Genomic DNA, 18556 nt, shown 5'->3' on the forward strand with positions numbered 1-18556 from the left:
ATGTCTCTTTGTAATTCTTCCTTCCCATCGTTCCTTGCCCTTCCCAATCGCCAAGCAACCATTGATCTGCTTTCTGTTTGCATTTTCTAGAATTTTATGTAAATGGAATCATACAGTGTATACTTTTTTCTAACTGGCCTCTAACTCAGCATGATTATTTTAATCTTCATCCATATTGTTGTATATATCAGTAATTCATTTCTCTTTATTGCTGAATAGTATTCCATTATATGGATGTACCACAATTGATCTATTCACCATTGATGGGCATTTGAGTTGTTTCAGTCTTTGTCTACTACAGATAAAGTTGCTATGAATATTTGTGTACAAGTCTTTGTATGGATGTATGCTTCCATTTCCCTTGGGTAAATACCTGCAAGTAGAATGGCTGGATCATTGGTAAGTGTATGTCTACGTTTTTAAAAAATACCTATTTTCCATAGTGGTTTGATCATTTTACATCTCTACCAGCAGCGTTTGAGAGTTGCATTTTCTTCACGTTGCGGCCAACACTTGCTATGCTCAGTATTTTTAATTTTAGATAGTTTAATAGGTGTGTAGTTGTATCTCACTGTAGCATCCCTAATGATTAATCATGTGAAACAGCTTTTCATATGCTTATTTTGCATCTGTATCTCTGAATCTTTTATCTGTACTTTTCTGGAATTTTGAGAGTTCTTTATATATTCTGGAAATTAGTCCTTTATCCAATATGTAAGTTGCTAAGTATTTTCTCCCATTCTGTGACTCATCTTTTCATTCTCTCAGGAGTGTCTTTTGCAGGGCAGAAATTCTTAATTTTGATGGTGTCTGATTTATCTATTTTTTTCTTTTATGGATTATGCTTTTGGTGTTGTATCTAAGAAATCTTGCCTAACTCAAGGTCATAAAATTTTTCACCTGTTTTGTTCTAGAAGTTTTATAGTTTTATGTTTTTTAGTTCTATGTTTTACATTTAGATCTCTAAACCAATTTGACTTCATTTCTGTACATGGTTTGGATGGAAGTTCATTTTTTTTTTTTTTTTTTTGCACCTGGATATTCAATTGTTCCAGCATCACTTGTTGAAAAGACGATCGTTTCTCCACTTAAATGCCTTTGAACCCGAAAGTCAGTTATCCACATCTCTCTACTTCTGAACTTTCTATTCTGTTCCCTTGATCTTTCTGTCTATCTTTACACTACTATCACAATGTCTTGAAAGTGTAGCTTCATAAGCCTTGAAATCAGTTACTGTTAGTTCTTCAACTTTGTTCTTTTTCAAAGTTGTTTTAGTTATTCTAAATTTTATTTCCATATGAATTTTAGAATTAGCTTGTCAATTTCTATAGAAAAGCCTACTGGGATTTTGATCTATAAATCAATTTGGGGAGAATTGATGTCTTAGCAATCTTGAATCTTCTGATCCATGAATACATTATATCTCTCCAGTTATTTAGGTCTTCCTTAATTTCCCCCCAGCAATATTTTACACTTTTCCGTGTGCAAGTCTTTTACATCTTTTGTCAGATTTATTCTAAGTATTTTATATGTTTGATTCTGTTATAAGTAGTATTTTAAAACTTTGATCTCTGCTTGTTTGTTGAGATAAATTAATCTTTTTGTATGTTGATCTTGTACCCTGCAAACTTGACAAACTCATTTGTTAGTTCCAGTAGCATTTTTGTAGATTCTATCAGGTTTTCTACATAATCATGTTATCTGCAAATAAAGATAGTTTTACTTCTTCCTTTCCATTCTGAATATCTCTTTTCTTTTCGTTGCCCTATTGCACTGGCTAGAACCTTCAGTGCAATGTGAAACAGAAGTAATGAGAGCAGACATCCTTGCCTTTGTCCTGATCCTGGAGAGAAAGTACTTTGTCCTTCACCATTAAATATGATGTTAGGTTTTTTGTCGAAGTCATTTATCAAGTTGAGGAAGTCTCCTTCCATTCCTAGTCTACTGAGGGCTGTTTTTTTCTTTAATCAGGAATGGATGTTAGATTTTTTTCATTCTTTTCCAGCATCTATTGCAATGATTATGCGATTTTTCTCTTCTTTTCTTTTCTTAATTTGTTTATTTATTTTTGGCTGCATTGGGTCTTCATTGCTGCACGCAGCCTTTCTCTAGCTGTGGCGAGCAGGGACTACTCTTCGTTGCAGTATGCAGGCTTCTCCTTGTGGTGGCTTCTCTTGTTGCAGAGCACGGGCTCTAGGTGCACGGGCTTCACTAATTGTGGCACATGGGCTCAGTAGTTGTGGCTCACGGGCTCTAGAGCGTAGGCTCAGTAGTTGTGGTGCACGGGCTTAGTTGCTCCGTGACATGTGGGATCTTCCCCGACCAGGGCTCAAACCCATGTCCCCTGCACTGGCAGGTAGATTCTTAACCCCTGCCCCACCAGAGACGTCCTGATTTTTCTTTTTTAGTGTACTAAGTTGGGTAAATTGATTTTCAAATATTAAACCAACCTTTCCTTCTTGAGATAAACCCCACTTGGTCATGATGTATCATCTTTTTATATATTATTGGATTTGATATGCTAAAATTTTGTTAAGAGTTTTTGCCTCTGTGTTCATGAGAGATTTTGGTCTATAGTTTTCTTGTAATGTCATTGTGTAATCTTGATACGGTGAAAGTTGGCCTTATAAATAGGTTGGGAGGTATTCCCTTCTCTTCAACTTTCTGGTAGAGTTTGTGTAGAATTGGCATTATTTTATTCCTTAAGTGTTCGGTAGAATTTCTCAGTTAAGCCACCTGGACTTGAAGCTCTCTTTGTTGGAAGGTTTTAAACTGCACATCCAATTTCTTTAGTATCTTTATTCTTGAATAAACTTTAGTAGCGCATGTCTTTCAAGGAATTTGTCCATTTCATCTTGAATTTATTGGTATAAAGCATTCTATAATATTCTCTTATTATCCTTTTAATATCTATAGTATTTTTCTGTTTTGCATTTTATTTATTTCTACTTTGATCTTTATTGTGTTCTTTCTTCTCTGTGATTAATTTGCTCTCGTTTTTCCAGTTTAAGGTGGAAGTTGAGGAAGCTGAGTACAGCGTTAGCAATATCCCATATGTTGACATATTATGTTTTCAGTTTCAGTGAGTTCAAAATAGTTTCTGATTTCCCTTTTGATTTCTTCTTTGACCACAAAGTTACTCAGAAGTGTGTTGTTTAGTTTCCAAAGATCTGGAGATTTTTCGGATTTGTTAATTTCTAATTTAATTCCATTGTGGTCAGAGACATATATCGAATGACTAAAATCCTTTAAAAATTTTTTTTAAGTTTTTTTTTTTTAATTTATTTTTTTGCTGCGTTGGGTCTTTGTTGCTTCACGTGGGCTTTCTCTAGTTGTGGCGAGCAGGTGCTGCTCTTTGTTGCGCTGCACCGGCTTCTCATTGGATGGCTTCTCTCGTTGCAGAGCACGGGCGCTAGGTGCGTGGGCTTCAGTAGTTGGGGCACACAGGCTCTAGAGTGCAGGCTCAGTAGCTGTGGCGTACGGGCTTAGTTGCTCCGCGGCATGTGGGATCTTCCTGGACCAGGGATCGAACCTGTGTCCCCTGCATTGGCAGGCAGATTCTTAACCACTGAACCACCAGGGAAGTCCCAATTCCAGTATTCTTAATCTTTTGTGTAGATCCATATTCCAATCTGGTGTCATTTTGCTTCTGCTTAAAAATACTTCTTTTAACATTTCTTATAGTGCAAGTCTGCTAGTAATGAATTCTTTCAGCTTTTGTATGTCTGAGATAGTCTTTATTTTGCTTTTGTTTTGACAGATCTGGGTATAGAATTCTAGCTTGATAGAATTCAATTCACTACTTTAAAGGTGTTATTCCACTGAGTTCTCGTTTACATTGTTTCCAACAAGAATTCTGCTGTCATTGTTATCTTTGTTCCTCTGTATGTAGTGTATAGTTTTTTCCTCTGGCTGCTTTTAAATTTTTCTCTTTATTGCTGGTTTTGAGCAATTTGACTATTTTTTGTGCCTTGGTGTAGTTTTGTCCATGTTTCTTATGCTTAAAGTTCATTGATCTTCTTGACTTTGTGAGTTTATAGTGTTTACCATTTTGGGAAAATTTTGGCTATTATTTCTTCAAATTTTTATTTTTCTCCTCTCCTTCATGGACTCTAGGTACACATGTATTAGGCCACTTGAAGTTGTTGCACGACTCACTGATGCTCTATTCATTTTCGTTGTTGTTTTGTTTTGTTACTCTTTTTGTTTCATTTTGGATCGTTTCTATTACTATGCCTTAATGTTCACTGACCCTTTCTTCTGCAGTGTCTAATCTGCCATTAACCTCATTCAATGTCTTTTTCATTTAGACATTGTTTTTAATCTCTAGAAGCTCAATTTGGGTCTGTTTTACATTTTCCATGCCTGTACTTAACATTTTCAGGGTTTAGTCTGGGTTTTTTAACATATGAAATACAGTTATAATAACTTTTCTTCATGTATAATAACTTTTTAAATGTTCTTTTCTGCCAATTCTAACATCTGTATAGATGATGGGTTAGTTTTGATTGATTGCCTTTTCTCCTCAGTATGGGTCACATTTTCCTACTTCTTTGCATGCTTGGCAATTTTTCATATGATCCCAGATATTGTGAGTTTTAGTTTATTGTGTGCTATATATATTTATATTCCTGTAAAATGCTTGGGCTTTGTTTTGGGTGAAATTAAGTTACTCAGAACAATTTTATTCTTTTAGGTCTAGCTTTTAAGATTCGTTGGGTAGGAGTCCAAGTAGCCTTTAGTCTGGAGCTCGTTATTTGCACCTACTGAGACAAGTCCTTTCTGAGTATCATGAGGTTTTCCAGTCTGACTTGTAGGAACAGGTACTATTCCTACAACCCTGTGTGATATCCAGTTATTCTTATTATTAATCCTTTCATGTGGTTCTTTTCCTGGCATCAAGGGATTCCTCACACAAATGTACTGACCAATACTTTGTTGAATTCTCAAGAGATCCCTCTGCATATCTCCAGAGTTCTTTGTCTGTGCACTTCTTTTCTCTCTGATACTCTGCTTTGTGAACTCTAGTTACCTTGGTTTTCCCAGACTCTCAGCTCCATTTCCTCAGTCAGGGAGTCCACCAGTCTCTGCCTGGACTTCTCTTCCCTGTACCATGACCTGGCAACTCTCTCAGAGAAGTAAGTTAGGGCAATTATAGGGATCACTTCATTTATTTCCCGTCTCCTGGGGATCAATGAACTTTATTGCGTGAGGTCCAGTTTCTTGCAAACTGTTGTTTCATATGTTCTGTCTGATATTTTCATTGTTTCAGGTGGGAGGTTAAATTGGACCTTGTTGGGGCTTCCCTGGTGGCGCAGTGGTTGAGAATCTGCCTGCCAATGCAGGGGACACGGGTTCGAGCCCTGGTCTGGGAAGATCCCACATGCCGCGGAGCAACTAGGCCCGTGAGCCACAACTACTGAGCTTGCACATCTGGAGCCTGTGCTCCGCAACAAGAGAGGCCGCGATAGTGAGAGGCCCACGCACCACAATGAAGAGTGGCCCCCGCTTGCCACAACTAGAGAAAGCCCAAAAAAAAAAAAAAAAATTGGACCTTGTTACTTCATCTTGGCCAGAAGCCAATAACATTCTTTAAGTCTGTTTTGTTTTGATACAGGGTCCAATTAAAGATTAGGCATTGCATGTCGTGTCTTTGTTTCCTTTAATCTAGAATATTTCCCTCCTTTTTTTTTTTTTTTTTGGTCTTTTATGACGTTGGCATTTTTGAAGAGTCTGAGCCAGTTGTCTTGTAAGTTGCCCCACAATCTGGATTTGTCTGTTTCCTCATTAGATTCAAAGTAAACATTTTGGGAAAGAATACTATATAGGTGATGTATTCTTCATACTTCAGCACTTCAGGTGGCCCAGTGCTAAGTTTGATCACTTGACTAAGGTGGTATCTTCCATATCTCTCCATTGTAAAGTTATTTTTCCCCTTGGTAATTGATAAATAATATGTGGGGTGAGAGTTTGGGATCAGTGAAGATCCTACTTTCAAACAACTCTTCACCCAACTGTGCATCAGTGATAATCCTTGTCTGAATCGATTATTACATTGATAGTTGCAAAATGACACTTTCCTAATTCTGTCATTCCTTTTGCATTTATTAGCTGACATTATTCTATAAAGAAGAGCTCCCCCACTTTTCATTTTGAGTATCATTATGAACTCATGTGCTTTTTTTAAAATTAACTATGTTATACCTTATTATAATGATAATGTTATTCTTTGGAATGTTCCTTTTGTCCAGATTTGGCCAATGCGATCTCTGTTATTGTTTAACCACATGATGCTTTTTTTTTTTTTTAATAAGTTTATTTATTTATTTAGGCTGTGTTGGGTCTTCGTTTCTGTGCAAGGGCTTACTCTAATTGCGGCAAGCGGGGGCCACTCTTCATCGCGGTGCGCGGGCCTCTCACTGTCGTGGCCTCTACCGTTGTGGAGCACAGGCTCCAGACGCGCAGGCTCAGTAGTTGTGGCTCACGGGCCCAGTTGCTCCGCGGCATGTGGGATCTTCCCAGACCAGGGCTCGAACCCGTGTCCCCTGCATTAGCAGGCAGATTCTCAACCACTGCGCCACCAGGGAAGCCCACATGATGCTTTTTTATTACTAGAATAATTTGTAATATATTACTACTCACAAATAGGAACTGAGAAAGGGACTCCAGAAGGTGCGGTCTTATTCAGACTCTTCTTAGAAGTCTGCCTTCTTCCTGTGTACTCTCAACCCAAAGTGAGGCTTTTGGGTGGGAAGGAGATACTTCTGAATTAAACTACAGATCAATGTCACCCAATTCTAATCCCTATTCCCTTTTTGCTAGACATACCATACCTACTGCCATCCTAATCCTTCTGTTGGGCACCTCTCTCCTCCTCTATATTTATTTACAACAGTCAAGAGCAGCAATTGGCCAACCAGCCCTTATCCAGTTGTCCAGTCCATAGGCCTCAAGAACTCCTTTTTGCACTGGTCTGTGGTGGTCTTGGCCTACCTCTTCTACCTACTCAAGTAACTCTTTTACCACGAATTTAATTACCTGTGTTTCCATTTATAGGATCTTACCTAGCCGTATGGCCTGCTGCCTCTGCCAATTTAAAACTACTATTGAGGTTGTCTGTCAGACAGTCAAGCTGCGTTGTGACAGTGAATGCCTGACAGACGTCACACGTTGCGGTGAGTCTCAATTGCGGGATAATAAATTTTTAATTTAATTTTTTAATTTTTTAATTTTATTTTTAATCAATGATAAATTTTAAAATTAATGATGTAATTGCATTATTTTAATTCATTCATTCAGAGTTCCAGCTTCCTAAGTTTCTCAGAACTAGCCCTTGCTAAAAATCAGATTCTTGATTACATTATTAAGCTAATAATAGCTCAGTTACATTGTTAGCTTAATAATGTAAATGATCCACATACATAAAGGAACAAGAGAAAGGGCTGGAAGGGGGAAGGGAATTAACATTAATGGCCACATATCCTATGCTGTGCTCTCTGCAAACGAGAACTTATTCATATAGTGCATCACAGTTTGTAAACTGATTTTATATACATTAGGTCTCAAGTACCCTTTGTCTTATAGGACAGATATAAATATATTTTTGTTTATTTTGTTTGTTTCTGCAATTTTATACAGAGTACAAGAGATGCTGTTTTATGTCCTATTTGGAGCCTGAGAGTTTCTGGTTCCATAACCAGAAGCTGCTACCTAGCCCTTCTAATGGCTGGGAGAGCTAGTTTATTCTTAGACTGTCCAGCTCTGAACTTGCTCTGAATCTCAAGCTTTTCTATCCACAAAACACTCAGGGGCTTTCAACCATTTTTCTGTATATTAGATTTATTGGCACTAACTTGATGACTTCCAAAATGTGCTATCATGCCCAGGTAGCTTGAATACAGGTCTCTTTCAGTGATCGAGAGCACCTCATAAATAATAACACTTTGCTACTTGTATAAAGACAATATTGCTGATTTTTCAACACAATTTTATTTTTTTTTTGGCCGTGCCACACAGCTTGTGGGATCTTAGTTCCCCAAGCAGGGATTGAAGCCGGGCCACAGCAGGGAAAGTGCCGGGTCCTAACCACTAGACCACCAGGGAACTCCCCCAAACAATTTTTTTTACTAATTATATTACTCCCTTCTCCCCCAGAAGTGGGCAGTAAAGGCATTTTTAATCTCCTTTTACAGGTGAGGAAAAACAAGATCAGAGGTGTAAGTGCTATGACCCTAGTGCCCCGATCTCCTGTCCCCAGTTTGGGGCTCTCTGCAAGCCCATGCTCCTCCTTTCTCATGACCCTTCCCTCCTCCTTGACCCTCACCAAAAATACTTTTAATCCTTTTGGAAGAGAAGCCCAGCTACACAATGGTACACATTACCTTCACACAGTCAGAAGCTTTGGATGGTTCCCCAAGTATAGCTGGAAATATTAGAAGGAAAATGAAATGAAAGCAAACTAGCCATCTGACAGAAGTTGCTTTTTCCCTTCTGCATTTTACGACCTCAAGTATTATTCCACTGATTTGTTGAACGTTCCACATTGGCATACAGTCTGGCAAATCTCTTAACTTATAGCCCAGATCCCTGCCCAAATTTTAGCAAAGAGCCAGGGCGGATATAGTGTTTTTTTCTGTATAGAGCCTTCTGTTACAGGGGCTGGGGTATATGGAAGCAGGGACTGAGCAAAGGACTCGGTGGGTGGGTGGAGAAGGACATGTCCAGATGACGACCTGTTAGCAGCGGTTGTTGTCGTGGTCATCTGTGACAGTAGCAAGAACGCAAGCACACTGAAGGGGTGGAGAGAGGAAGCCTCACACTCCTCTGCCTCTGAGGCAGGACAGGATGGGGTATGTGAATGTGAGGAGTCACAGTAGATCTGCGGAGAGTCCAGCTGAGTAGGGGAGTATTTGTCTTCCAGCCTTGGCTCTTCTTGAGTACTGGCCCCTGGGAACCAGTGGAGTAATCCTGAATATAGTTACTATATTTCACACTACAGAATTTTCTGAGTAGATAGCCACTTTTTCAGGAGATATCTTTTTCACATTTTGTTGTTGCCAGTCATAGGCTTAAGTGTGGGCTTCTTTTTCTCCTAAGTGGCACTCAGACGTTGACTGATTCCTAATTCATTTGGCTGTGGACTGACAAAAATCTGTCCCATCAGTCTTCAATGATCAAAAACAGTCTCTTCTTTTTTGACAGACGAAGAAACATCTCTTGGGAATGCAGAAGGATCGTTGATGAAGGTGTTACAAGCCCGGAAGAAGAACAACAGCACCGAGCTGATTATTGAGCCAGAGAGGGCATCCTCAGATAAAAGTGCTGTCAGCTTGTCAGGCTTCATGAATGAGCAGCTGGACTTTAAAAATGAAAGTGATATTATCAGTGCACGAAGTCACATACTGCCTTACATCTCAGAGGGAAATCTAGGAGATGTGGAATCAACATTATTACCATTCCTTCAACTTCTTTTTTCAAATACACAAGATGGAGATATGCTCCTGGGCCTTTTGAAAAACAATACAAGGAGCCCTTCTGTTAAACCTGTACGCAAGAATTCAACTAATAAAAATAAATTGAGGAAACTCCATTTTCTGGAAAATGTGTTAGATGCAGAAACTCAAGAAAAATTTGATGAGGTTAAAAAGGAAGAAAAACCTGCCACGCGTACGCGTTCCAACCTTTTAAGTGCCATGTTTAAACGCTACCTCTATCTAAAGAAATTGGAAACTCCCCAACCACAGAAAGACAGCCCAGCAAAGACTGAGAGTACCGAGGAAAAGCTGCTGAGAGTGAACAGGGTCCTCAAGGGCCCAAGGGGCCTACAGAAAATGCACCTCCAAGCAGTGGGAGATGAGAGCGTCAGGAGGAAACAGAATGCCCAGCCATCTGTGGCGAGCACTGCCGAAGAAAGAAGGCTCAGGAGGCCATCCCCAGGAAAGCTGAAACAGCTTCTCATGGTGCAGAGGCCCAGGAAGCTGGTGGGAAAGTCCTCCAATGCGGAGTCTTCATTTATCAAAGAACACAAGGCAGCAGGCTCCTCTACCCTGAAACAGTACTTCAAGGTCAGGCCTTCTGCCTCCATCCCTCCAAAATCCCCATCTGAGGTTAAAAGCAAATCAAAAGACTTATCCAACACTATACTTGTTTTAGAGGATGCAAAGGCTAGAGTTAGAAATATTAAGGATTTTGAACTAATCTCACATTCTGGGAAAAAATACATCTTCCATAAAATTAGGACTCATCGGGTCCAGAGAAAACCCAAAGGCAAAAGGAGTCGAAAGTTCAGAAAGAAAAGTTCACTCAAGAGAATGATGCTTGCAAGCCCTCCGTTCTCTGTAGTGAGGAGTCTCATAAATTCCCCTGCGCGAGAAGCTGTTTCACCTTCAAGAGAAGTGACTTCTCAGGAAAATCCTTTTCCAGAATTATTTTCTCTTTCAGACCCTTCTACAGAAAACACTACTTCAGAAAACAATACTGCACAAAATGTTTCTGAAGAAGTTATTTCTTCAGGAAACTCTACTCTTCCCGGAGGAACCGGCCCTGAAAACACTACCCATAAGGATGTCTCCACTGCACATTCTGCTGTTGCTGCAGACAACAGTATGCCACCTGTTCAACACACCAACGAAACACAGTGGGAGCACCACAACACGGGCACTGAATTATCCTCTAAGCCCACAGGCTTCACTTTCCCAGGGCTCACATCCCCGGGTGATCAAGTTGAAACTCAGCTAAACCAGCAGCTACGGTCCCTCATCCCCAACAATGATGTGCGAAGGCTCATTTCTCATGTTATCCAGACTTTGATAATAGACTGCTCGGACACCCACGTGCAGCTGGCCTGTGCCAACCTCATCTCTAGAACAGGCCTCCTGATGAAGCTTCTCAGCAAGCAGCAGGAAGTAAAGGTGTCCAAAGCGGAATGGGATACGGGCCAGTGGAAAAGTGACAACTATATCAGTGAGAGCACAGAAGGCCAGAGTGAGCAGAAAGAGCAGGAGTCAAGTGAGGTGAGGAGAACCCCTGAAACATGAGACCTGGACTTTTACTCAGTTTAGGACATGCCATGGACGTGCCCAAGCAGGAATACCACGGGCTCCTAGTCTGTATCTTATCTTCAGCCATGACACTGGCTAAGACAGTGATCTCCCACTTTACTCATTGAGAGAGTGTGCCACTATTCCTAGGGTAGACGAGAAAAGGACATAACGCAAGATAAATAAATTGTAGATAAATAAGTTGTCGAAGAAAATGCTAATGATAAGATTAATAACATTAAATTTGGCTTGTTCTTATAGAAGCTACTCGCCTGAAAGGATTGGGTTTTATAGTAGTTTAAGAATAGTTAGCTATTGTTTAGAATAGGTTTAAGAATAGTTAGCGTTCATCCCTTCTATCTCCTTGTTTGTAAAAAATTGTTATTTATTTTTTTAGCTCACAAAAGAAGTTCCAGGATATGGCTATAACAACAAACTCATCTTGGCAATATCTGTAACTGTAGTAGTGACGATTTTGGTTACACTTCTCTGTCTCATTGAGGTAAGGACAATAATTCATTCAGATTCAGAACCCACAAACTGAGAATCAAAGCCACCTTTCCACCTACTACTACTTGATTCTTCTCTTTAGTCATGAGGACTGAGATACACTTTGTTCTTTTACTGAAAAGTATATTCCCAGGAGTTTTTTTTCTTTTTTTCTTTTTTTCTTTTGGCTACATTATGTCTTCATTGCGGTGCGCGGGCTTCTCATTGCGGTGGCTTCTCTTGTTGTGGAGTACGGGCTCTAGGCACGCGGGCTCAGGAGTTGTGGCGCACGGACTTAGTTGCTCCGCAGCATGTGGGACCTTCCCAGACCAGGGATCGAACCCGTGTCCCCTGCACTGGCAGGCGGATTCTTCACCACTGCGCCACCAGGGAAGTCCCCACAGGATTTTGAAAGGAGCTCCACTCCCAGGAGATCTCTTTGGAATTGGATCCATGATAACAAGCCATTGGACTGTTTTGACAAGTTAAGTTTATAAGAAGGCCAGAGTTGACATGATAGTAAAATTTCTTCAACTCAAAAACTATGCTGATTTGATGTACTCACCAGTCACTCTCATTCTACTGTTTATTTCTTTCCTTGTTGGCTGAAGTGATGAGAGACATACGATCTCCATACTCATGGAGCTATCAGTCACCCTGGGAGGGCTAAAAGGACATGCCTAAAAGATCAAAGTGTGATCTCGTCAAATCCTTAGGTTTACTTAGCAGCTTGCTTCTCCAGTGTATTAGGAATTGTGTAGGTAGGTTCCATTAAAACACTGCAAGTAAAATCCTGCAGCAGGCTACCCTAAAGCATGTCATATTTATAGTAGCCTATTCCTGGAGCTAGCCTGTTTATCTTCTGTTCAGTTACATAATGGTTTATTACTTTTCCCAACAGGCAGTGGCTAACATTAAAAGAGTGACTTTAATAAGCTGGCAATCTTGATTCTACCCTACCAGTCCCACCTGCTTTATTTACCTTTTCTCTTGCTATGGCAGCCCTCCATTGCAGCCAGAGCAGCTCCTCCCTATACGCTGGTTACACCACGTCCGTGCCTGCTGTTGTCTGTGCCTTTGCCCATCTAAGATTCCCTGATGTTGCTTTGCCTGTGGAAGTCCTATGAACCTCTCAAAAGCCAGCTCAAGTTCAGATATCTTTCTTCATAAAGCCTTCCCTGCATACTCCAGCCCTCCTGATCCTAGTCCTGTGAGGTTTGTCACCATTTCTTAGGGGCCATAGCAAAGCAGTCCCCTTCCCTCAGAGCTCACAAAAGTGGGAAGCAGTTTTTTAAAAGGCAGCCCCCCAAGAGAGAAACAGCAGGGTTAGCACATCATGGCGCTGAGCAGAGATGTGTAAGGACCAGTGGCTTCCTGGCCTATCAGACTTGAATAAAACCTGACATGATGTACTAACTTCTAAAGAGAAATGTGTCTATCTGCAGGAGGGTTGGTCAGTAGTGAAAGCATAGAAAAGGTGAGGAGAGACCAACATGGGCAGCGCCCATCCTCACATTGCCCGAGAGTAGAGATGGCACCTTAGGCAGCAGAACTGAAGAGTCAGGCCCACTAGCCAGGCTGTGCCTGTTGAGGAGATGGATGGATCCAGCTGCCTCAGGCCTTCCCATTAAATTCTGGATTCGGCTGATTCCTTTTCTAATTCTGTTGTCACCAAGTAGCCTTCGATTGTGTGATTGTGCTTTAGTGTGCCACGGAGGCCTGTCTCCACAGAAGGTAATTCTCTGATTGTGTAGACACGGATGCCCTGTGTGTAGAACAGATGTATTTCTCATTGTCAAGTAATAATTTGGCATTCTGATTTTTGATCAATCCTGTGCTATTGATAAAGTGAGACTGCCACAACAGGAAGACGCGAGTTGTCTCTTGGTGAGGAAGAGTATGATTTCTGAGCCTAGGAGGCTGGGGACTAGCATGGGGTCAGCTTGCTAGTCATTGGCCATTGCCCAGACTGTCCCCTCTACATCTCCAGGTGGCATGTGGCCTTTTGCTTTTTTAGAATTTCTGTAAAGTCCCCTTTTTATTGTTTCTAACTTCTCTAGAGTTTAACCTTGCATTTGTGTTGTTTTGTTTTGTTTTGTTTTGTTTTGGCCTGCGGGATCTTAATTCCCCAAGTAGGGATTGAACTTGTACCCTAGGCAGCGAAAGCGAGGAGTCCTAACCGTTATTTCCTCTCCCCACTTATATGATAAGCTCTTCGAGGACAGGGGCCATGCAGTGTTCTTCCTATGGTAGACACTAATGGTGTTCAACGGAAGAGAGGTGAGGCGTTATGTCAATTCCACAGTGAGGAATCATGCAACCGAATATTTATTTGAAGTAGCATCGAGTCCAGCAATAGACCCATGTGTTCTTAAGACTTCTGAAATGTCAGGTTTTAATATTCCAATCAGTGGGGGAAAATGAATAAATGGTGATAGACTAGCTGCCTAACTATTTGGGGGTTAAAGAATAGCAGATCCCCATTTTTCATCTTAAATAAACATATTTCCATAAATGTGAAAAAAGACCACATAAAGGTATTAGAAGGAAATAAAAGCAGTATTTTTATAATCTTTTATAATCTTCAGAGCCTGATGCCACAAGCAGAGCCTTTGATATAGTCCACCATCTTGTCTGTGACACCAGCTTAGCACTGATTCATGCCAAGCGTAAGATGAAGACTTTTCCATATATTGTCTGATTTAATGCCCACAGTTCTGTGAGGATGATATTACTATCCCTCCTTCATAGATGAAGGAGATCAATGTAAGGCCCCAGTGGCCAAACCAAAAGCAGAAGCCAGTTTTACCCGACTGCAAAGCTTGTGCTCCCTACTCCACTCTTTTGTCTTGTCTCCTTAGAGACAAAAACACTGGAAAGATTCGAAACACTGAAATTCAATGAAAACCAGTATTTCTTTACTATAAAGAGTTTTTTGTTTGTTTGTTTGTTTGGGGGTGGCGGGGTTTGGCCATGCTGTGCAGCTTGCGGGATCTTAGTTCCCTGACCAGGGATTGAACCTCGGGCCACAGCAGTGAAAGCGCCAAGCCCTAACCACTGGACCCCCAGGGAACTCCCAAGAGTTTTATAAGTCAACAAGAAGAAGACAAACAGTCCAGGGGAAAAGGGGGCAAGGGCTGTGCAGAGTAGGAGGTGTGTTGACAGTCTGCCACCATATCTGCCTGTCCTCTCCTCATGGCTCATGTGGGGTGGCTTTTGTTAGCCAGGCCTTTGTCACCTCATGACGTAAAAGTAATCTCTAATATCTTCTTCAAGTACTTTTGTAATCTGTCTAGAATTTGTTGTATTTGTTTTTTAGTGTGGTTGAGGCAGGGGATCTAACTTCCCCCCCCCCTACATGAAGATCTAATTGTTTTCAAATCTTTCACTGAATGGTTTATTCTTTCTTCCCTGGTCTCATATACTATCTTCATCTGGACTCTATTCTGTGATCCAGTTATCTTGTCCTGTACCAGTACCAATATCACACTGCTTAATTCCAGTTGCTCTATAACATATTTTATATCTGGTAGGGCAAGGTCCTACTCTTTGACCTTGTTTTTCATACATTTCATAACTATTCTTACACATATTCTCTACCAAATGTCAGCTGGCCAGGTTTTATTTAAAAATTATTTTGGATATAAATGGATTGCATTGAATTTGTAGGTTAATTAGATGAGAATTGACCTCTTTACAACATTCTAGGAGGATGGTATCTCATGCCATGTAGTGCTTCTTCTTAATGTCCTTCAGAAAAGTTTTAATATTTTCATCACTTAGGTCTTACAAATTTTTGGTTAAGTTTATTCCTAGGTACTTTGTGCATTTTTATTGATATAGTACACGGGATGTTTCTTCTGTTTTTTAGTGATTATTTGTGTTATATGGGAAAGCTATTGAGGCTTATATGTTGATCTCTTGATTTTGTATGTAGCCATCTTACTCATGTTACTTCCAATAAAATTTCGGTTGATTCCTTTGGTCTTTTTAGGTCCCTCATTTCATATGCAAATGTGTTTGTCTCTTCCTTTCCAAGACTTCGTTTTTCTTTTCGTACCGATTAAGACCTCCTCCACATTGATCGATAGTAGCAGTAATGATGGGCATCCTACTCTTGTTGTTGACTCTAAAACAAGGCTTAGGTTTCGGCTAGATACTTTTATTTTCTTTTCCTACTTCTAAGAGTTTTTATTAGGAACGATCTGTTGAACGTTATCTAAAACAGTCAATAAAATATATCGCCAGGTGCATGCAAGACCCTAAGTTAGGTACTGTGGAAGAGGCAAAGGATTATTAAACAGGGTAGAATTCCTTTCCTTAAAAAAGTTATCATTTCACTGGGTAGATAAGACTTAAAGTAAAAGGGAATGAATAAGGATTTGGAAATAGTTGTAATGGATAATCATGATCATGTTTTCTTTCAAAACAGATTTATTCTCATCGAATTGCAAAAGGGGAAGATAAGAAAAGAAGCAGAAGGTAAATATTGGTCTTTTAAAGGAGAATTTTACAACTAGAGGAGAACTTAGAACTCACCTATTTCAATTTCCTCACCAAAGGCAGGAAGAATGTTTAATTACCCTAATGGTTTACCCTAATTTATTTATCAGCAGAATTAGCTCCCCAGCCCAAGCTGAGTTAGAACAGGACTGGCACAGATTCATCTGCTTTCACTAGTCCTTTAAGGAAAGAGGGTGGACGGGGAGAGGTTTTGGTTGCACTTGTTCCTGCTGGCCTGGTGCCTGGTTCCTAGGCATCAGGCCAGGCCAGAGGCCTTCTAGGAGGCTCTGGGGTAGGGAGGGCCACATGGTTGGGGATTTAGGGGCTGGCCTCACTCAAAGCTGACGAAAGGTAGCACATATGAGTCCCTTCTGTAAAGTGGCAAGAAAACTTCCCTTCTCACCCTACTGTTTTTCAGGCCCCTACTCTCTATTCCCTTTATCCAAACCTCATAGAACTTTAACCGGGAGAAACTTTAGACAGTAGTTTGTCTCTTCCTTTTATAATAAGGAAATGGAGAAAGAGAAAGGGAAAGTATCTTGCCCCATGGTCACACTGCTAGTGATTATCAAAAAGAAGAGGGTCCCTTTCCACTGAGGACTTCTCTACTGATCACACTGTGCTTGGGCTGTGAGCTCCGTTTTATGTCACAATTCAGTATACACATACTATATGGGCATAAGTAGTTTCTGAAACTAACTTATTGTGCACTCTGATTTTTTTCTATTCTATTTGTATTCAAAAAGAGTATTTCGTGTTTCCCTGCTGGTCATGGCCTTGAAACTGATTGCGCAATTCACTGACACCTCAGTGACAGCCTGCAGTATGAAAGTCAGAGAGCTATAGATAACTTTGCTAGTTGGGTTCAGGTGTTTACTTGGTGTGATTCAACTTATAGGATAGGATAGAGCAGCCAGGAAAATAAAAGCACCTTCTCCCCACAGCCACACCCCCAGCAAATGCTGCATGTGCGACTAAGTCCGAAGCGGACTGGTGTGAAGCGCATCTAGAGAGTAACGTGTTTCTGCCCAGCGCCGCCCTGCAGTGTTTTCACTGCACGAGGGCACTTGGCCAAGGGCCAAGAAAGGTGAACGGGGCTGAAAATCCTGCCTATACTCCATGCTAAGCCACATGCAAAGGTCTCCCCAGAGACACGGGGCGGGGGCCATTTTGGACAGACACAGAGAACTTCTGGAAGGCCAGCGTGCATGGAATGATTTTCAAGATCCCGGGTCTGTGGTGATTTTGCTCATTGTGCTTATGGACTGAGGTACCCATTTAGTCCTAATAAGACCAGAGATAACACATTGTGAGAGAGATGAAAAATGACATGTAACACTAACAGTGTGTGTTTTCCTCCAAGGGGCTTTTTTCGATTCCTGCTGCGTAAGAGAAGCTCAGGGGAAAGTGAGAGTCAGGTAAATTTGAAGGGGATATAGTACTGTGGCCAGAGAAAGCAGGGGAGATGCTGAATTAATATTTCCCTTTCTGTGTTCCAGGAGGGCTTTTTCGGGAGAAGGCGGCCACTTTGGCTTAGGGATATGTATAGGCCTCTCAACGCCACACGCAAGGAAAACATGGCACAAAAGCTACACGACAGGGAGTCTTCTGATGAGGATGAGATGTACTTCTATAAGGATGTACCATAAATGGTAGGGGACAATTTAAAATTCTCATCTAAAATGAGGAAATAATGAAAACTATCATTGTTCCTTTCAAAAGTAAAAGCCTTGGCATTATTCTTCTTACCCCAGGGAAGTCATCAAAGCCCCAGCAGAGAAGCTTCTGGCTGCATATTGGGTTGATGAAGAGGCGGGTGAGGAAAGTGAGACCGCACACGAGACAGCCACAGAGTGAGCCCTGTTCTGCCTCAAGCCACCTGCAAATTTTGTTTCTTAATATCGGCTTCTCAGCATTGTTTGTAAAATACTTCTTTTTCTTATATTAAACTATAAATTCATAACCAAGTCTAACCATGTGCTAAGGAATTAAAATGTAAATAGTTGAATATTTATATACCAATAACAGGGGCCTGCAAGAAGAAGCAGAGCTGAAACTAGAATCCCTCATGGTAGCCAGTACTTCCACAAGAGGAAACGTGGGCAAAGGAGGATGAGTAGAAGGATGAAGAGGGGCTTCCCTCCCTTGTTTCCCCAGTATCATCAGTCCCTGGGAACTGGAAAACATACCATCCTCAAGGGGCATAGATGAGTAAATCAAATAGCAATTTATTCTGGTGCTCTCTCTCCTGGTTCATCAAGTACCAGTTATTTACAACATGCTCGACCTCCTGCCCATAGAGGACCATCTACTTCTGGCCCCTCTCGTACGGTCATTGGGGTTGCCAGAATATTTGGATCACTGGGCCTCCCTCCACTGTGGAGCCAAGGCCTGACTTTTCTCCCAACTTCTCAAACTCATGTACAGCTGTGTACCCTGTGTACCAAGGTAGGGGGTTCTCCACCATTTCAAGCTGGTGGAAAATTCCCATTGGGTTGTTTTTTTTCTTTAAAAGAAAATCCCAA

At 40.9% G+C, this 18556-nt stretch overlaps 1 protein-coding gene and 1 long non-coding RNA gene across 2 annotated transcripts in view; both read left to right on the forward strand.

The window, feature by feature from the left end:
- The window catches only part of LOC309621732 (leucine-rich repeat-containing protein 37A3-like), a 53899-nt gene extending 36553 nt beyond the window's left edge, over nucleotides 1-17346 (forward strand). The window contains 4 exon segments of the mRNA XM_082409077.1: nucleotides 7057-7175; nucleotides 9202-11012; nucleotides 11437-11541; nucleotides 15961-17346. Coding sequence (XP_082265203.1) covers nucleotides 7057-7175; nucleotides 9202-11012; nucleotides 11437-11541; nucleotides 15961-16014 — 2089 coding nt within the window. The 3' untranslated portion in view covers nucleotides 16015-17346.
- Nucleotides 17347-17391: 45 nt separating this feature from the next.
- Nucleotides 17392-17944, forward strand: LOC309621742. The gene is made up of 3 exons (XR_014240241.1): nucleotides 17392-17449; nucleotides 17531-17683; nucleotides 17786-17944. It is a non-coding gene; the product is annotated as an uncharacterized lncRNA (long non-coding RNA).
- The last annotated feature ends 612 nt before the right edge of the window (nucleotides 17945-18556 follow it).

Source organism: Balaenoptera borealis, assembly GCF_965194805.1.
Source record: "Balaenoptera borealis genome assembly, contig: HAP1_SCAFFOLD_943, whole genome shotgun sequence".
NCBI lineage: Eukaryota > Metazoa > Chordata > Mammalia > Artiodactyla > Balaenopteridae > Balaenoptera > Balaenoptera borealis.